At 34.8% G+C, this 19,113-nt stretch overlaps 3 protein-coding genes across 4 annotated transcripts; 1 reads left to right on the top strand and 2 right to left on the bottom strand.

The window, feature by feature from the left end:
• The first annotated feature begins 245 nt into the window (after positions 1–245).
• LOC126707500 (alanine--tRNA ligase, chloroplastic/mitochondrial) lies at positions 246–7,714 on the top strand. Of its 2 annotated transcripts, XM_050407184.1 has the most exons (13): positions 253–452; positions 1,517–1,624; positions 1,723–1,931; positions 2,120–2,298; positions 2,555–2,633; positions 3,048–3,182; positions 3,372–3,521; positions 3,705–3,815; positions 3,921–4,838; positions 5,095–5,367; positions 5,905–6,114; positions 6,333–6,490; positions 6,945–7,714. In XM_050407184.1, the coding sequence occupies exons 1-13, from the start codon at positions 278–280 to the stop codon at positions 7,279–7,281; spliced, it is 3,042 nt and encodes a 1,013-aa protein (XP_050263141.1). In that variant the 5' UTR covers positions 253–277; the 3' UTR covers positions 7,282–7,714. The 2 variants fall into 2 exon arrangements, with proteins under 2 accessions (XP_050263143.1, XP_050263141.1); XM_050407186.1 differs by lacking the exon at positions 6,945–7,714 and having other exon boundaries at positions 246–452; positions 5,905–6,007; positions 6,333–6,423.
• A 1,236-nt stretch (positions 7,715–8,950) lies between these two features.
• LOC126707501 (F-box/LRR-repeat protein At3g59200-like) lies at positions 8,951–12,280 on the bottom strand. The gene is made up of 4 exons (XM_050407187.1): positions 12,057–12,280; positions 9,749–11,059; positions 9,474–9,656; positions 8,951–9,364 (listed from the first exon to the last, which is right to left on the bottom strand). The coding sequence occupies exons 2-4, from the start codon at positions 10,991–10,993 to the stop codon at positions 9,179–9,181; spliced, it is 1,614 nt and encodes a 537-aa protein (XP_050263144.1). The 5' UTR covers positions 10,994–11,059; positions 12,057–12,280; the 3' UTR covers positions 8,951–9,178.
• Positions 12,281–12,434: 154 nt separating this feature from the next.
• LOC126705266 (uncharacterized) lies at positions 12,435–13,022 on the bottom strand. Its single transcript, XM_050404158.1, has one exon. It carries the CDS (start codon positions 13,020–13,022, stop codon positions 12,435–12,437), a length of 588 nt encoding a protein of 195 aa, XP_050260115.1.
• Positions 13,023–19,113: the final 6,091 nt, after the last annotated feature.

The following is a 19,113-nucleotide window of genomic DNA, read 5'->3' as shown; positions in this document are numbered from 1 at the left end:
TTTGAAAATTAGAAATTGAAAACCGTTTTTCTCATGTTTTCAGTTTCCTTATGAGAATAATTTTTATTTTCTATGTATTTTGAGTTGTCAAACAAATTTTTTAATTTAAAAAATAAAAACTTATTTTTAAAAACATGAAATTAAAGGAAAAACAGTTACCAAACATTTCCTAACCAGCTTTCTTTCTCTCTGTCTTTGTGGGTAAGTTTGTGTTAGCTCTAATTCTCTGTCTATGTGGGTGAGTTTGAATTAGCTCTAAAAATGTGAACCTCTCAAAATGGACTTATCCGCTGGTGCCACACCAACGTATATAAACGCCCATTTGAAAATCAAAGCCAAAAACCACACACAGAGTGCCATGAAAAGCCTGAAGCTCCCACACTCCCTGCACAGCAGCCATGGAGGCAAGACTCTCATCCCATTTCCCAACAGAAAACTTGCGCTTTCGACTGGTACTTTCTTCTCCAACTCTGCTTTTATTATTCTCTTACTACGATTATAGACAATTCCAATTATAGCTTTTCAGTGTAATAACTGAGCTTTCAGCTTCAATTTGATTCATTTGTGGCAGACCCACTTGACCAAAAACTGTGAATTACTTGTTCACTCAAAGAGTTTTGTGCTCTTTTTAGTTCTTTAATAATACCATTTTTTTTCCCAAAAAAATTTGTCTTTTGTCCATATCTTGAAATCGTTGCTCTAAAAATTTTATGCTATGCCAATGTTTGTTAAGATTGGATTTCTCTTACGTAAACTATATATTGTTCCCACTATAAATTTATGCAGAAGTAGCTAATTTATATATTCATAAAAAAAAAAAAAACCCAGATTCTTAGTTTGGACTTTGAAGGATGAATGAAAATCTGAAAAGAAGCTGAAGAGAAATTTTGTGAGATTTTTTTTTTTTTTTTTGGTGAAGTGGGGTGGGTTTAGCAGTCTGCAGCCTAATAATGAAAAGGGTGAAATTTTTAAGGATTACAATTGTTTGATACAACTTACTAGGAATATAAATAGGATTTAAAGTCTTAACATTTTTCTTTCATTTTCCTGTTGTATCATTAAGTTTTTTATCTTCAATAGCTCCCATTGGATTATGGAGATTTTCGAGCTGAAGGCTTTGCTTTGTTTCTTTTCTTTTAACAACTTTCTGTTACTTCAGTTTAACTTTCACAAGCCTGTATTAGGTCCTTGCTTTGGGCTTACAGATAATTCTGAAGCATTTTCATATGAAATGCCTTGTTATGTTTCTTGAGTGACTTCTGTCAATGTATTAAGTGTTAGCATGGCCATGACACTTAGGATGCAATTCATGTGGCCATACTTTATAAACTTGGTAGAATTTCTCTCTATTTATATTGTATCTTCATTTTCCTTGCTTGATTGTTACAGATGTACTTTTACACTATAATTCTTTCACTCTAAATAATTTGCAATGCTACATTATAAAAATATTGATGTGAACTTTGAACCATTGTGCTATGCTCTTCAGGCAATAATGATCTTTGGGATTATGCAGGTCTTTTTACAAGAACCATTACCCTTTTTTCTCCTAGTATTTTGCCCTGTGGTCATTGTGATCTAAAAGAAGCACGTCGCATGCAATTTAGCATGAGCAGTACATCAGGTTTCTGTATTTAAGTGTATAACCTTTTAGTAAGAGCTTATAAATTCTCCGTTAGTTTCTGACTTCAAGATTATGGAATTTACCGTATGACTTTTCAGCATCAATACAGCCCATGAATGAGGAACTGATTGGGGATAAATCCAAGGATCTCCCTGTAAGTGGGGATTCTATTCGCCGTCGATTTCTTAGTTTTTATGCTTCCCGTGGTCACAAGGTTCTTCCAAGTGCTTCTCTAGTGCCAGATGATCCAACAGTTCTACTAACAATTGCAGGAATGCTTCAATTTAAGCCTATATTCCTTGGAAAGGTATAGCAAAAAGTTATTGTTAAAACTATGGCAAGTTTGTTAAATATTCCCAGTGAAATTATGAATAAAGGCATAATCTCAGAAGGTGAATTAACTCTAAGAATATGCTTTAGATGGCATGAAAGACTCTTGAATGGTGCTTTTTAATTAATTAATTTTTTTTCACAACTTTTGAATATCCTGTTCAGGTTCCCAGACAGGTACCTCGCGCTACAACTGCACAAAGGTGCATACGTACCAATGATGTGGAGAATGTAGGACGAACAGCTCGACATCATACATTCTTTGAGATGCTTGGAAACTTCAGTTTTGGAGACTACTTCAAGAAGGAAGCAATTAAATGGGCGTGGGAGCTTTCAACCATAGAGTAAGCATGGAGTTTTGTGCTGTAATTGGGCCATTAATTTATATTTATACATTGTGCTCCTTGTTTGAAGCAAACGTTCTAGTTGTTAGGCTGAAGGCAACAAAAACATTATCCAGGCTACTTGCATGCGTGTGTCTATGGTCATTTATTTATTATTTTTTTGATAAAAAAAAGAAGAAAATTTAGTATATTTTTTCCTTGTATTTTGTTTTGCTAGGCCAGAAACTTACTAATTACATGCTAATTTTGCTTACAGATTTGGATTGCCAGCCAACAGACTATGGATTAGTGTTTATGAAAACGATGATGAAGCTTTTAAAATCTGGCATGATGAGGTCTGCTCAACAAAAGCTCATAATTAGTTATATGTTAATTTGCATGTTTGATTACCTTCTATTCAGTTTTCACTACTTATGCACTTACATTTTTCTTTGGTATACATATACTCTTCCATGTACATCTTTATGTGTCTAAATCTGTATCTTTTTACAAGGTGACACAATAAACTCTCGTTGTCATTGTTTTTGTTGTGCTTGGATGTGATCGGTCTTATAAATGCCAACATATTCACATGAACTTTAGTCCTGAACTTGCGTATGAGACCTTGGATGATTCTTTTTATATGAACTTGTCTTCTATATAAGGCAGTTTTCCATAAATTATTTCACGGTAAAACTTGAAAAAATAAATGAATATAACCAAGTGCTATTACGATTATCTGAACTCTACAAACATGGATCTTGCATCAGGTGGGCGTTCCTACAGAGCGTATAAAGAGGATGGGTGAAGATGACAACTTCTGGACCAGTGGAGTTACTGGTCCCTGTGGTCCATGCTCAGAGATTTATTATGATTTCCATCCTGAAAGAGGAATTCTAGACACTGTGCGTTTTGGATAAGTCCAAGTGATTCTAGTTCAATACATAGCTCCTACTCTTCTTCTTTTTGTCTTTTGTTTTCCCTGAGTGGTGAAAAGTGATGATTTAGTTAATGTTGGTGTCTTTACCTCTCTCTCTCTCTCTCTCTCTCTCTCTCTTTTATAATTTAAATTATTGGATGTTTTAAATTTGCAGGATCTTGGAGATGATACTAGGTTCATAGAATTCTACAATCTGGTTTTCATGCAATACAACAAAAAGGAGGATGGTTCACTTGAACCCTTAAAACAGAGGAATATAGACACTGGGCTTGGCCTAGAGCGTGTGGCTCGTATCCTTCAGAAGGTATTCATTGGCTTGCCTCATCGCAGAAATAATGCACTACATTCTTTCTCATCATGTCAATGCAATTACTGACTCAGTGGGAGAATCAATTTTCAACATAGCTTGTTACCAACATTGCACATGCATAGCAAGACAAGTATCATGCCATATGCTTTAAAACTAACAATCATGTTTTTTGTGCAGGTTTCAAGCAATTATGAGACTGACTTGATTTATCCCATTATAGAGAAGACCTCCGAATTGGCAAATGTGTCGTATGCTCTTGCTGATGATCATATAAAGATGAACCTTAAAGTATGCCATTTTTTCAGCAACTGCAAAATATTTTTAGTTCTTGTTTACATAAAACTTATTTCTCTTTTGTGACAAATGTGCATGACTCCTTTATTTACTTGTCAGATTATAGGAGATCATTTGCGTGCAATTGTGTATCTCATATCAGATGGGGTGTTCCCATCGAATATTGGTAGAGGCTATGTAGTTCGGAGGCTTATCAGAAGGGCTGTCCGTACTGGCAGGTTACTTGGAATAAAGGGGGATGGCAGGGGTAACCTTGAAGGAGCATTTTTACCAGTCATTGCGGAAAAAGTGATAGAATTAAGCACCCATATTGATGTGGATGTAAAAGACAGGTCACCCCGCATTCTTGAGGAGTTAAAGAGGGAAGAACTTCGTTTCGTACAGACGTTGGAGAGAGGAGAAAAGTTGCTGGATGAAATGCTCGTTGATGCATTATCATGTGCAAAAGAAAATGGAACTGCACCTTGCTTATCTGGCAAAGATGCTTTTCTTTTGTATGACACATATGGGTTTCCAGTTGAGATAACAAAAGAAGTGGCTGAAGAACGTGGTGCAAGTATAGATATGAATGGTTTTGATATTGAAATGGAGAACCAAAGGCGTCAATCTCAAGCTGCACATAGTGCTGTTAAACTCGATGTTGGAAATGGTGCAGATCTTGCTGAAAATGTAGCTGACACTGAATTTCTTGGCTATAACTCCCTTTATGCTAAAGCAGTAGTGGAAAGCCTGCTGGTGAATGGGAGCCCAGTGATACAGGTTTCTGAAGGAAGTGATGTAGAAGTTCTGCTGAACAAGACTCCATTTTATGCTGAATCAGGTGGTCAAATTGGAGATAATGGTTTTCTATATTTTAACGATGGTGAAAACCAACAGAAAGCTGTTGTGGAGATTAAAGATGTTCAAAAATCTTTTGGTAACATATATGTTCATAAGGGTACCATTAGAGAGGGAGTTCTAGAGGTTGGTAGAGAAGTGGAAGCAGCAGTAGATTCAAAACTGAGACAGCGGGCTAAGGTACAGGCTTGGGTCTAACCTTTTCTTTCCCCAAAATTGTGAAGTTTATTACACAATCTTCATATTTTGGAGGGGCCAAAAGCTAGTCCTGATAATTATAATCTCATGCTTATTTCAAGCTCAAAATGATTTAGAAATTAGAGAATTGAATATTACAAGTTTATTAAATGGAACTTGCTACACATAGAACTGGAATTGTACATCTGTTTTTGAAACTCTTCCAGCTTGATATCTAAAATTCTTTGGTATTTTGCAGGTTCATCATACTGCTACTCATTTGCTACAAGCTGCACTTAAGAAAGTTGTAGGCCAGGAAACATCACAAGCGGGTTCCTTGGTTGCTTTTGATCGTCTCAGGTTTGATTTCAACTTCCCCCGACCACTTCTTGACAATGAGCTTGTGGAAATTGAAGGATTAATCAACAGTTGGATTGGGGCTGCAACAATTCTTCAAACTAAAGTCATGCTTCTTGCTGATGCAAAAAAAGCTGGGGCTATTGCAATGTTTGGGGAAAAATATGGGGAACAGGTTTGAATTAATTTCTTCAAAGTTTTAATTACAAACTGTTGCCAACATTAATGGCTTACCTGTGTACTAGTTCTACTGAGCTTCTTTCATAAATATCATATTGGGAATGTGTTGAGAAAGCCTGACATCTTAGGACATTTAAAAAAATAATCTGAGACTTATCCTTGAGCTTGGTTTAGTTTTTCTTAATATTTCAATTAGACAAGGTCAAATTGATCAGACTTACCAGTTTAATATCAATAAATGAGCCTGATGACACAATATCAATAGTCAGGATTCTAAACAGAAGCTTTGCTTTTTGGCAAGGACTTTTTTTTTTCCCTTCCTCGTGAATTTCTTCAACACTCTTTTTTAAGTGATTGTCTCTCTAATGTCTTCTTCTATAATATCTGTTTACTATAAATTTTATACCCAAAAACTCTGAAGATGTCTTTATTTCAACATTCAACAGGACATTTTTCACATCCATAAATATTTGACATGTAATACAAAACGGTTGATTAGTTTACTTTTTTCTAATCCTTTGATGTGTTATAGGTACGTGTTGTAGAGGTCCCTGGTGTATCTATGGAACTTTGTGGAGGAACCCATGTCAGCAATACCTCTGAAATTCGTGGCTTCAAAATAATCTCAGAGCAGGGTATTGCATCTGGAATCAGACGTATAGAAGCCGTGGCTGGTGAAGCTTTCATTGAATATGTCAATGCTAGAGATTACCATATGAAAAATCTATGTACTACTCTCAAAGTATGTGTCCTTCTATACTCTTGATATTAAACATAAAACTTACCCCTATCCTCTCCCTTCACTTCTCCCATTGTAATTTATTGTACCAGGGACTCTGTGGATTGGTTTTCTGTTATCTTCTCTTTTTTTCCCCAGTTTTTGAATGTTTTCCTTGCTTAAAACATCCCTTTGTGAATAGAACAAGAATTTGTAAAATATTTTGAAGTTTCTTTTTGTAGGTCAAAGCTGAAGATGTAACAACCAGGGTAGAAAATCTCTTAGAGGAGTTACGGATGGCAAGAAATGAAGTTTCTACTTTGCGGGCTAAAGCAGCAGAATACAAAGCATCAATTATTGCAAGCAATGCATTCCCAGTGGGAGCTTCAAATAAGATAAGGCAAGTATCTGCCTCCATGCTAAGACGGTCACGGTTGTATGTCTGGTGAATTCCTCGAATCCCCCCCTTCTCAAATTAAAAAGAATAATATATAAAAAAGAAGGATCTCCATTAAGAGAAGATCTTAGCTTTCTAATCAATTTTCAACAGGGGTTCTCACCTAGATATAATGATATGCAGTGAAGGAATTCATAAGAAAATACTTTATTAAAGGGTGCATGTTATAGCCCAAGAAACCTTACATGCTTGAGGTACTATTAATTATATAATCATCATTTATATATTTTTAATAAAAACTACAGGTATGAAGTAGCCAGATACATCAAATGCGTCCTTATCTTCTTCTTTTTGAAGTTAAATTTAATATATAATCTCAAAAATATTACACTAATATTTACATATTGAAAGCGTCATGAATTTCATTTTTACTTTCTTTGAAAAAAATTTATACCAGGGTATTAGTTGAGTGCATGGATGATACCGATGCTGATTCACTAAGAAGTGCAGCTGAGTATCTGGTGGATGCACTACAAGATCCAGCAGCTGTGGTATTGGGCTCATGTCCAGGTGAAGGGAAGGTTAGTTTGGTTGCTGCATTCACTCCTGGAGTGGTTGATTTAGGAATACAGGCAGGGAAGTTCATAGGACCTATAGCTAAGTTGTGCGGCGGTGGAGGGGGTGGCAGGCCTAATTTTGCTCAGGCAGGTGGGAGGAAGCCTGAGAATTTGTCTAGTGCTCTGGAAAAGGCCCGGTCTGAGCTTGTCACAATTCTAACTGAGAAGGCAAGCTGACATCTACATCTATTTGGATTATATTTCTTACTGGCTTGTTTACACGACAAGAATTTTGTTCCTCAAAGTCTGCAATTCTTTGCTCATAGCTGCTAAGGGTATGCAAACTTACGTCTCACAATGACAAGCCTGTAGATTGTGACTATACCCTTTCTTTGGGAAAAAAGATACAAAGACAAGCGCATATAGATTTGCTTCATTGGTTCCAGAATTAGATTATAGGGAGAGGGCATGGCCTTAAGCAAGCCAACCCTGCTTCCAACTCCATTATCTTATAGTTCTATAGAAATACTCCATTTTGTAGGTCCTCAAAATCTGGGTCTTCTTGTACTTATATGTGAAATATATTTAGTTTGGAGAATGGATTACAGCTGACTTTGACAAGCATTGTTTCCATTTTAACTTGTGATCAGTTTGAATCATACTTCTCTGATGTGTCGATCTAAATCACGCATTCATGCTTACAAAGGTTGAAAGCCACCAAAAAAGAATTCACAAAATGTAAAGGAAGAAATCAACCTCTAAGCTTATGAGAAACATTATAGCTTTAAAGCAGTATGTACATGCTGAAACACCTATACCACGAAGACAGGGTCATTCCTTCTTATAGTAGCTCCACCAACATACTTTGTTGACATACTTTGTTGACATTGAGATAAAGCACTATAATATTTCTAAAAGTCACTAAGTGGGTTGTGAAGCATGCTTGTGAGAAAATGGGGATTTTCATTTCCCACCTATCTTGGGATATCCTACTTTTTTAGTAAACTGATAATATTTACCTAAAACTGACTCTGGTGGTATTGTTAAAATGTTGGTTTTAGTTGCAAGTAACAGCCAAGCCTTGCAGTATTGATATCTTTAGAGACTCTAACTTGGCTTCATTGTCGTTTGTTCACTTCCTCGATGAAAAATGATAGTTAAACTAGATATTGGACGATTTTGAGCAGGGTTGTGGACAAAAACTTCAGTCCACTAAAAGTTCAAGACTCCCTTCAAACCGACTGGTGCTTGTTAAGGTGCAAAAAAGACCAAAAAAAAAAAAAAAAAAAATGTTAGAAAAAAGTCAAAAAAGACGCCAAGCAGTATTTATAAAACTGAAAAAATGAGATAAAGCTGTAAAAAAATACAAAAAAATTGTCAAAAAATTTCAAAAAAGTTGTTAACGGGCACTAGAAGGTATCCGTTAACACAACCCTTCATTTTGTAATGGTTGTACCTTATCCTACTATTTTTTTTTTTTGGTTGAGTTTCTGGTGCCCATTAATACAATCCTTCATTTTGTAATGGTTGTACCTTATCCTACTATTTTTTTTTGGTTGAGCTAGCTTAGGTTCATGCTAGGATTAGCTTATTAGCCTTATTATCGAACTCTAAAACAAAGGATTGATTCACTATTTTTTTTTGGTTGAGCTAGCTTAGGTTCATGCTAGGATTAGCTTATTAGCCTTATTATCGAACTCAAAAACAAAGGATTGATTCAAACAGGCACTATCACCACTCAGCCTCCCCAAGCTGAACCAAACATCCTCAAACACAAGCACAACCACTAGTACTCATAAGTGGGACTCACCAACAACTCACCACTGATCACATCTCCCACTTGGAACAGCAAATAGCAAAGAAAAATAAAAATCAAAGGGTCGTCCCTATGGTGCTAACATCATCATAAAAAAGCAATGGACATGGATTTTATTTTACAGATGTAATTGTTTTTGTTTTGTTGAGAAACAAGACTTTGGATTGATCACCATACTTGGTGGGACCATAAATGATGGGTTTCCTAAGTAATTGAAATTGGCAAATAACCAAATAGAAAATACAACAAATTAATACAAAAAGATCTAGCATAAACTATTGTGATCAAGATGTTATCTAAGTCTTTCTTCCACATCAATCACATCCATTCAAGTTTAAAACTAGTTATCTTGTAGTCCATAGTTTCATGTGACTTTGACAAAGCAATCCACTTGGAAAATTCAGGATCTTCTTCCCTATCTAAGTTCACAACCTTTACACCAGATAAGGAATCGTGTAGACACCTTGATTTGAATAGTCTATTAATTAGCTTCTCATTCAGGACCTATAAGAAGGTAAAAAGCAAACACAAAATAATGTTCATAAGAATTCAACTAATATTGTCCAATAATTTTGCATAAGCATGATGTGAGAGAGAGGATTAATTAACATACCTCTAGTAATTTGCTGGAACTTGACAATATCAATAGGGTCTCTACATGACTATCAAGCAAAAATCTTTCTACCAAATTGGATAAACCCATTGAAGATATGGCTATTGTTGGCCTCAATTCCGTGAGATCAATTAGCCAAGAAAGTACACGCTCATTCAATCCATCTAGTAGAATGCCATTGCACTGGTAGGGAAAAAGGAATGCGACAAAATTAAGGATATATGTATATTTATTACAACCTTAAAAAATTCAAAAGAAAAGAGAAAATAAGGTACCTTGGAGTGGATGACCAAATTCAAACCTTCAGAATTATTAAACTTTCCAACAAGTTTTTTCAATTCATCAAACCAAAGTTTGGAACAACTTCGAAGATAGAATTTAAGCTCGACTTCTTGCAAACTTGGAGCATCAAAAGAATAGAAAGGCAATTTATTCATCCTGCAATGAAGTGAAACTAAATTGGGGGTATCAACTTCCACCACCTCAAGATCTCTACAATTCTCTAAGGTGAGCACTCTAAGCGTTTGACAAGAGATTTCGATATCTGTCATCTTCCATTCTGAGATTTCCAAGACCTCAAGAGTGGGAAACTTTGAACTTATATTTTCAAGCAAATCGACTGCCATGATATTATGGAAATATAGTCTTTTCAAATTTTTGCATGCTTCCAAGTAAATATCACAATGCTCATTGTCCAACCCATATGAATAACGACTCCAGTAGTGAAAAGTTTGTAAACTTGGCGCATCAATTTCAATCTTCAAGACCTTTGTATTAGCTACTATATGAAACAAATTAAGTCGAGGAAGACTTGACACCATTAAATGTTCGAACCCTTGACAATTATTTAGTCGAAAATCCTCGATCAAAGGACAGCTAAGTGTCAGATTCAGAATTACCTGTTCATCTAGATGGACATCATTCAAATTTAAAGTTTTCAAATGACAAAACTTAAACTCATTACAGGGCTCCAACTTGCAATGTGATAACTGGAGCTCAGATATTGTTTTGGCCTCAAGCACAACCTGAGGTAAACTGTAATATACTTGTTTTCCTAATAATTTATGTTCATCAATAAAATCTATTATTGACAAGCAAAGACTCAGTACCTTGACTTTTCTCTCAGTTGCAAAGGTTAACCATTTGACAACACGAGGCAACACAAACTCTTTGTCATGGTAGGTCAACTTGAAAGTGAATTCCTCTATGTTTGAGTTGTGTTCAAGGAAGCTTTGAAGGGTTTTATCTATGTAAGCCAAGAAACTCTCCTTCTTCATCTTGATTGCTTTGTTGGTTTTTGGATAATAATTGGGTTGTTCAATGCCTCCAGCATTAAAATCCAATTCCTCAAAAGAAATGCGAGGGAATGAAGTCCATGCACGTTGCCAAGTCTTGGACAAAACACTAGTTCTGGCTGCATCTTTAGTGTTGAGGAGAAAGAGTATTTTGTGAATAATGGGTTCAGGCAAATCACACATTTGTTCATCTTCTTGTTTGTTTTGTTTCCTTTGTAGTTCCATTCTCCCTTAAGAGGTTTCTTGCTCACAATCCACAAATCAAACTGGGTCCGAGAAAGCTGATCGAAGCTGTAATTTCTTATAGGAGTTAGATATATATATATATATACATATATATCATAAAAAAAAGAAATTAAAATCAAAATCAAAAATTTATGTACACATAATTCTTAAGACTAATCTGGATATTAAAGTGCTAATGAATTCTAACAATATTTTATTGTAAACAAAGAAAAACCCATAAAACAATTATATTGGGTTTATTTGTTAGGCTTTTTGTACAATTAATATTGGTTTTTTTTTGTTCAACTCATAAGATGATTAGTCCATATAATAATTTAAAGCCATACAATAACTATTTGGGGTCTTAATTAGACTCTAAAGTCTAAACTTTAAATTTCTTAACTTTAAAACAATATTAAACTATGGAGTTTATTATTATACAATTAATTATTTCTTGATTTTATATACATTTTTATGAAGAAATAAGTTACTACATTGATAATAACGTCCTTGTCGGCATACAACGGATGCTCAGGATTGCGCCACGTGGTGTTGTTGTTGATCTCGTGCTCGACGATGAGGCGGAAGGGGGTGACGGAGCTCGATTGGTTCGGGTGGGTTTGGAGGATCCGGGACGTTGATTGGAGATCAAACGGCTGGATTTGGAGGAGGGGTTGGGGATTCGTGGGGGTGAGGAATGGTGGGGTCGTAGTGGAGCTTGGGGCGGAGGATAGGGTGGGAATTTTGGAGATTGTGGAGGGCATTTTGGAGAAGTGGGAGGTCCGGCGGTTTTGAGAGGAGGAGGCCTAGGACTGTGACGCCGGTGCCAAGTGGTACTTAACAATATTTTTTCATAGCATTTTTTTTTTTTTTTTGGTACCCTTGAATTAAAAAGGTTTCTTCTTTATTTTCGCTTTTCTTTTTATCTATCATTTTTTAAAATAAAAATCTTGAATTTAAAAAGAATGGAATAGTAGGAAATATTTTTAAAATAAAAATAAAAGTTAAAATTGACACAAAAATAAAAGAAATTATTCACAAGATAGAGTTGAAGGCATCGTACCTATTTTCAGATTTGCGGCTCTCTCTCTTTGATATTATTGTTTGTTCTGTATGTATTGAGATGATATTTCATTATGTTTTTCTGTTTGTAGGCACTGAAAAATAGACTACCAAAAGATTTGCAGAGCTCTCTCTCTCTCTCTTTAATTTTTGTTTGAGGTTTGTTGTTGCTTTTGTATGTATTGCGTGCTTTCTCCGTTTGTAGGAATAAAGGCTTCGTCTTTTTTGTAAGAGTTTAAAAAGACTATCAAACTGATCGGTCTTATAAAATAGGATAAGGATTAGGGTTTTTTGGGGGCTAAAATGGGAATTACACCCTCTAAGATTAATTTTTTTTTTTTTTTTTTTTGTTGAGAATCAAGACCGTGATGGCTTATTATTAACTAGGAAAATCATCAAGAACAAATTGTAAAATGTTTGGTGGGACATTTTCCACCCAAACTAACAAAGGAAAAAAAAAAAGAGCTCTCCGTGCTAAAGCATGAGCAACATTGTTGCCTTGCCTCCTAGTATGGGAGAGTGAAAAAGTTCCTAAGGAACTTGCTATAGACCTGAAGTCTTTTACTATATGGCCAACAGATGAATGTGTTACATCCCTTTGCGACAAGGCTTTTATCACCCCTTCAGCAACACCTTTAAAACTGATTTGCTGTAAGCCAAGTTCCACTACAAACACGGCTGCTCTTCTTGCTGCTAACAACTCTAGAGTTTCCACCGATGACGGAAAAGCAATTTTTTCAGATAGTGCTGCCATAACTTCCCCAAATTCATTCCGGATTACAACCCCAATACCAGCTTCACCCGTGTTAACAAACACTGCCCCATCAAAGTTTGCTTTCAACTCCCCTGTTGTTGGAGGCTTCCATCTAGCAGGAGATTGCTTCAGTTTTGGACCATGGCCAGGAAATTTCTGTTGAAACTTAGTCAGCATCACCATAGCAGTGTCAAAGACCTTGTTAACTGGCATGGTCTGCTCATTGCACCTTATTTTGTTCCTGCGACACCTAACGAACCAAGCCACCACTGCAAACATGTCAAGCCGAGCTGAAGCAGACAGCACGATGACCACTAGGTTCGATATTGTCTTCAGCTAATTGTTCTGACTTTGAAGCCAAGCGAAACTTGGCTGCCAAATAGATTGGACTGTATCACAGCCCCATACGGCATGAAAAGTATCCTCTGAAGCTTTCTGACATAGGCTGCAAACTGAATTGTCTACCACTCTCCTTTTCTGCAGATTTACTTTTGTAGGCAAAGCATCTGTACACGCACACCAAAGAAAAATCTTAACCTTGTTTAGGACTCTCAACTGCCATATATTCCTCCAAAAACTCTTGGATTTTTCATCAAATGAAGCCGAGGTCTCTTCAACACTTTCCAACTCATATAACACTTGATAACCCGACTTTACTGAGTAGGTACCCGATTTGCATCTTGGCCAAGTAATACAGTCCTCTTGCCGTGACAAACATAAGGGAATGCCTTTAATCCGTTGCGCCTCGAACTGAAGGAAAAGGGAATCAATTAGGTGGTCATTCCAGCCTCCTCCATTTGAGCCAATCAGCTGAGCTATTGTCCATTCTTTTGCTGTATCCACCTGAGGAGAAATAATTTTTGCAGACCCCTCGCCAGGCAGCCACCTATCTACATAGATATTAATATTTTTACCATCACCCACATGCCATAACCTTCCCCTTTGGATCAAACCCGTAGCTTTCAAGATGCTTTTCCAAGCATAGGAGCCCGATGCCACTTTTGCTTCAAAAACTGAACCATTTGGGAAATACTTCGCCTTAAACACCCTATAAAACAAGGATGAGTGATTAGCTAATAACCTCCACACTTGCTTTGCTAGCATAGCTTCATTAAGCTTCACCAAGTCCTTAAAGCCCATTTCTCTCATATTTTTTGGTTTGCACAAAATTTCCTACTTCTTACAATGAATTTTTCTTGCTCACCCCTTTACCCTCACCAAAACTTCCGGATTATCATCTCAATATCGTGAATAAGGCCAACGGGGAGTAGGAAACATCCCATGGTGAAGGTTGGGATTGCTTGTACCACGGCCTTAAGTAAAACTTCCCTTCTTACTTGTGACAACAACTTCTCCTTCCAACCTTGAAGTTTATTCCACACCCTTTCCTTGATATAGTTTAGACTTGCTTTTTTTTTTTTTTTTTTTTTTTTTTTTTTTTTTTTTTTTTTTCTCACCATAGTTGGGAAGCCAAGGTACCTCTCATATTCCCTTACTTTACTCACTTCCAAAAAATCTTTAATCTCCTCCTTCCTTCCCTCGTTGGTCGTTTTGCTAAAAAAGACCGTGATTTTGTTCCTATTTATTAATTTTTTGGCCTGAAGCTTTTTCATATGGCTGTAAAATCTCTTGAATAACCTACAAATCCCCCATCTTCGCTCGGCAAAAAAGTAGAGTGTCATTAGCAAAGAAAAGGTGGGTAATCTTTGGTCCATTTTTGCGCAACGAAAAGCCTCTAATCAGATCATCCCTGGCTTCTTTTTGAATTTGACGATTCAACCATTAGGAATAAATAGGAAGACAAGGGATCCCCCTGCCTTATGCCCCTACATGGCCTAATATCCCCCTTAGGCTCCCCATTTACTAGGATTGAATACGATGTTGTGCTTATACAATTCATGACTAACTGAATCCAATTCATTCCTATTTTATTTTATTTAATATTTGGCCTAACGGTGTGGTTTAAGTTAGAGTAATGTGTTTTAAGTTTAGGCCTAAAACGATGTAGTTTTGATCATACCAACTCTCCACTTAGTCATCACTTAAACAACGTAATTTTGGGACTGATTTGACAAAAATAAAATACATTAGTATGATGATGTGTCACTTAACAGCAAAAACTGACCATAGGTGAATTGCTAATGGAACCAAATTTCAGGGTGTAAAATCCAGTCAACCCCAAACTTCAGGGGTGTAATCTGTTTACCATATAATATACTAATCGTTGACTTGCACAATGCACAAGATAGCAATTGAATATGAAATTTTAAAAATTATTATTATTATTATTGACCAAGTTTGGCTCCTAATAATTAATCTTTATCAAAATTATTTGAATCTTTGTTACGTCTAAGTGGAATACTTTTCATAAATGCATGAAATTCTTATCAAGATGAAAGACATTATTAATAATATACTACATATAGCAATTATGAAAGTTACCATATATTCAGACGTGCAGGTTTAAATCAAAAGGAAAAGAATATTTTAATAAATTGAAACACTTGCTTACAGATCACAATGGTATCAAGAAGGACATACTGTTGAAATAATTTCTTCAAAGTTTATGGGAGTACCAACTGATGTAGATAGAAAAGTAAAAAACAACCTTATGTCCTACATAGTCAAGATGTAAAAAATAAAAAGGAAACAAAAAGAAAGAAAAAAAATGGAGCCAAATACGTAAGATGGGTTAACCATATGAAGTAAAAACTACTACAATGTTTATTTGGGTAAAAACAAATAAATTAAGAAGAGAAAAACCTTGTCAAAGAGGGATTGCCTCATGGTGGGAATTTGTTGCTGCAAGGAACTGCTAGTTATTCTCGGGATAAAAATCAACAATTATACTAGGACCAATTTGAAGGCTTGAATGCCAAAGGGGAAGCTTATTAAGACAATATATAGTAAACAAATAATAATAATAATTAGAGCAAGACACATGTTTAAATGTGCATTAGTTGATTTTTTTTTTTTTTTTTTTTTTTTTTTTGAGAGTGTGCATTAGTTGATTTTAAAAAGAAAGATTACATTTGATGTTTTTGTCATAATAACCACTTAGTCGTTAACCAAGAGCAACAACCAGAGTCTGTAACATTAAAAAAAAAAAATGATTAGGACATAACAAGTATGTGATAAACAATCATGTAGAAAATAATCAAAATATAACACAATAATTATGTGACTAGGATACTGCATACATCTCAAAAATATGTCAAATTAATGGTGAGATTAACAGTTGCCACATATACAGGAAATTAGAGAACTTGAAAAATTGAAGTGTGGAGGCATCCAATTCTGAAAATTGAATTAGTATTTTAATATTTTTCATCTAATTCACGGAAAATGAAACAAATAATTGGGACTGGGATTGTTATACTTCTATGTATATAGATTCCGATTTTATTTTATTTTATTTATCCATTAACGATTTCCATTTTCTTAAAAATTATTCTCTTATGGTGCAAACAAAATTTTTATCCTGAACCCCTTATTTAATGATAAAAAAAACTAAACTTTTTAAATCAACAAATATTGCTTAGTCTTAATTTTTAGTGATTTTAAACTTTTTTTTTTTTATAAAATGTTGGGGAAGGGTCGCAGGGATTCATATACAAATTTTTCTTCATGGAAAAAAAATATAGTATCATTGAGCATGCATGGTTTTGTTCTAATTAATTAAGCAATGTCGGGATTTAGTGAATTTTTTTTTTTAAGAAATAGACAATGACAAATTTGATCAGTCTTACTAATTTATTATCAACAATGAGCCTGATGACACAATATCAACCGCCAGGATTCTAAACAGAAGGATATAACGTTTGGCGAGGACTGTATTTTTATTTTATTTATTTATTTTACTTTCCTCATGTCTTTCTTCAACACTGTTTAAGTGATTGTCTCTCTAATGTCTTCTTCTATAATATCTGTTTACTACAAACTTTATATCCTGAATACCTTCACAACCTTCTTAGTGTCTCTCTAATGTCTTCAAAGCAATATGTGCATACTGAAACACCTTTATGCTTTGTTGAAATTGAGATAAAGCACTATAATGGGTTTTGAAGCAGACTTGTGAAAAAATGGGATTTCCCACCTAGCTTGGGATATCCTACTTTCTTAGTAATTAACTGAAAATATAACCTAAAACTGAGTCTGAAGGTGTTGTTATCATGTTGGGGTTTTAGTTGCATGCAAGTAAGTAATAGCAAGCTAGCCTTACAGCACTGAAATTTTCATGAGACTATTTTGACTTTATTGAATACTTGAACTGATTGCCATTTATCCACTTCCTCGATGAAAAATAATAGAGTTGCTCCAGCTATTTTATTGTTTTGAGCTGGGTTGTGGACAAAAACCTCATCAGTCCACTAAAAGTTCAGACTCCCTCAAAATGAGGATCAGTACTCACGATTTTATTTGTAATGTTTAATTTGTACCTTAGCAATTGGACTAGAACACAAAAGGCATCTCACTTACTTTTTGGTTGAGCTGGCTTTTAGGTTGAAGCTTAGCTAGCTAGGATTAGCAGCATACTGGGTATGTAACAAAGGATTGATACAAGATGAATGACAGAAGTGGGACATAGAATGAAATCAGATAAATACATGTGCTTTGGAGTGGTCTGAAGGGACACTTTTCTGACTTCAAGTTAAGTAGGGTTCTAAATAATAGTGCTCGTGAACATTAGGGCTCAATAAAAAACAAGTTAAGTTTAGGCTCGTTTATGGGTTTAGTAATAAATTTGATATGAGTTTAATAAATAAACCTATATCTCACTAAAACTTTAATCAATTGGGAGTTTGGACCACTCATTCAAACCAAATAGGTTTGATAGCTTGATATGGACTTGATAATATACTTGTGTTAGATCTCAATTTTAAAAGTTTGATATTAAGTTTGAGTTTGAGCTTGATGTTGAGATTGAACTGGACTTGACTAATTAATATCAAACTGATCTTAAGCTTTTAGACTTTTGTGGTCAAGCTAAATTTGAACATTTATTACATGACAAAATTGGGCTTGTTTACAATCTTACTTTTGGGTAATATGAGTTCAACCATTTATCTTTTAAATCCCATTTGATTACTAGTGATACAAAAGAATATAACAAATTTTGTACATAAGCATTACAAATGTATCAACTTTTGTACAAAAGACGAAAAAGGTAATTTCTTTATTACATTATTGATGTGAAAACATGGCTGATAAAGTTTAAATAGTTCAAAAAGCTTAAACTCTTAGACCTAAATTCATCTACCCTAATACCATAATAAATTACCAATTGTCCCAAAATATTAACTATTAGAAAATTGTTAATTTAATTCTTTAGCCAATTTTAATTTTCTACCAATTACTTAGTCAACTTGAAAGTTTTTTTTGTAATAAAATTGGTATTTGATGATAACTTTAGCATTTTACTATGATTATATCCTCTCCACCTCCAAAACATTCAACTTTCCATTACTCACTCTTTTTTTGTCCTCACTGCACCGTCAGTGAGTGTGGCTCATAAACTTGCACCTAGTTGTTGCCACATCATGGCCACGAGTTAACATTGTTTTCAATATTTTGAATACAATTTGATTTGGTAGACTATATATTATTAGAGACAATGTATGTAGTGGGCATTTAAATAATAATTTTAGACAAATTAGGGTAGTTTGATGATCATGCAGCATATATAATGACTATTTTCTAAGTGATATCTTGCACATGGATCATGATTGTTAGAGCTCCCTAAAAACCTTCTACTGATTTTTCCTGGTAATACACTTGCTGCAGCCAACTGGGACCCTCTTGAGAAATAAATAAGGGTTATAAGTTATAATCTTTTTTAAGATAATAATAAAGCTGATATTTTTGTCAAAACCATAGGATTTAAAAAATAAATAAATAAAAATTATGGGAGTCATAACCATAGGATCTTGCTCTTCTAGAACCTCTACTGCCAATTGGGACCTTTTTGACTCTTGAGAAATAAGGGTTATAAGTTTTTGTTTTTATTTTTAAAGAATAATAAAGCCGACATTTTTGTCATTGCCATAGGATTTAAAAAAAAAAATATTTAAGGGAGCCATAACCATAGGATCTTGCTCTTATAGGTTAGAGAGAAGCTAGTCCGAGTGTCCCCACATATCTATTGCTATGTTAAAGCTCTACCTTGTATTCCTCAAGATATATAAGCTTCTTTATAATTAGACCGTTATGCAAACTTTTGATGATGTTCATTCAATGCTTGTAAAAACTAAAAAAACGATCATTGCTAGAATTTTTCTTGCTTTATATATATTCGGTTTGGGGT

The sequence above is a fragment of the Quercus robur genome, chromosome 11 (assembly GCF_932294415.1).
Source record: "Quercus robur chromosome 11, dhQueRobu3.1, whole genome shotgun sequence".
Classification (NCBI taxonomy): Eukaryota; Viridiplantae; Streptophyta; class Magnoliopsida; order Fagales; family Fagaceae; genus Quercus; species Quercus robur.
The sequence above is the reverse complement of the archived record's forward strand: the minus strand, read 5'-3'. Positions and strand labels throughout refer to the sequence as shown.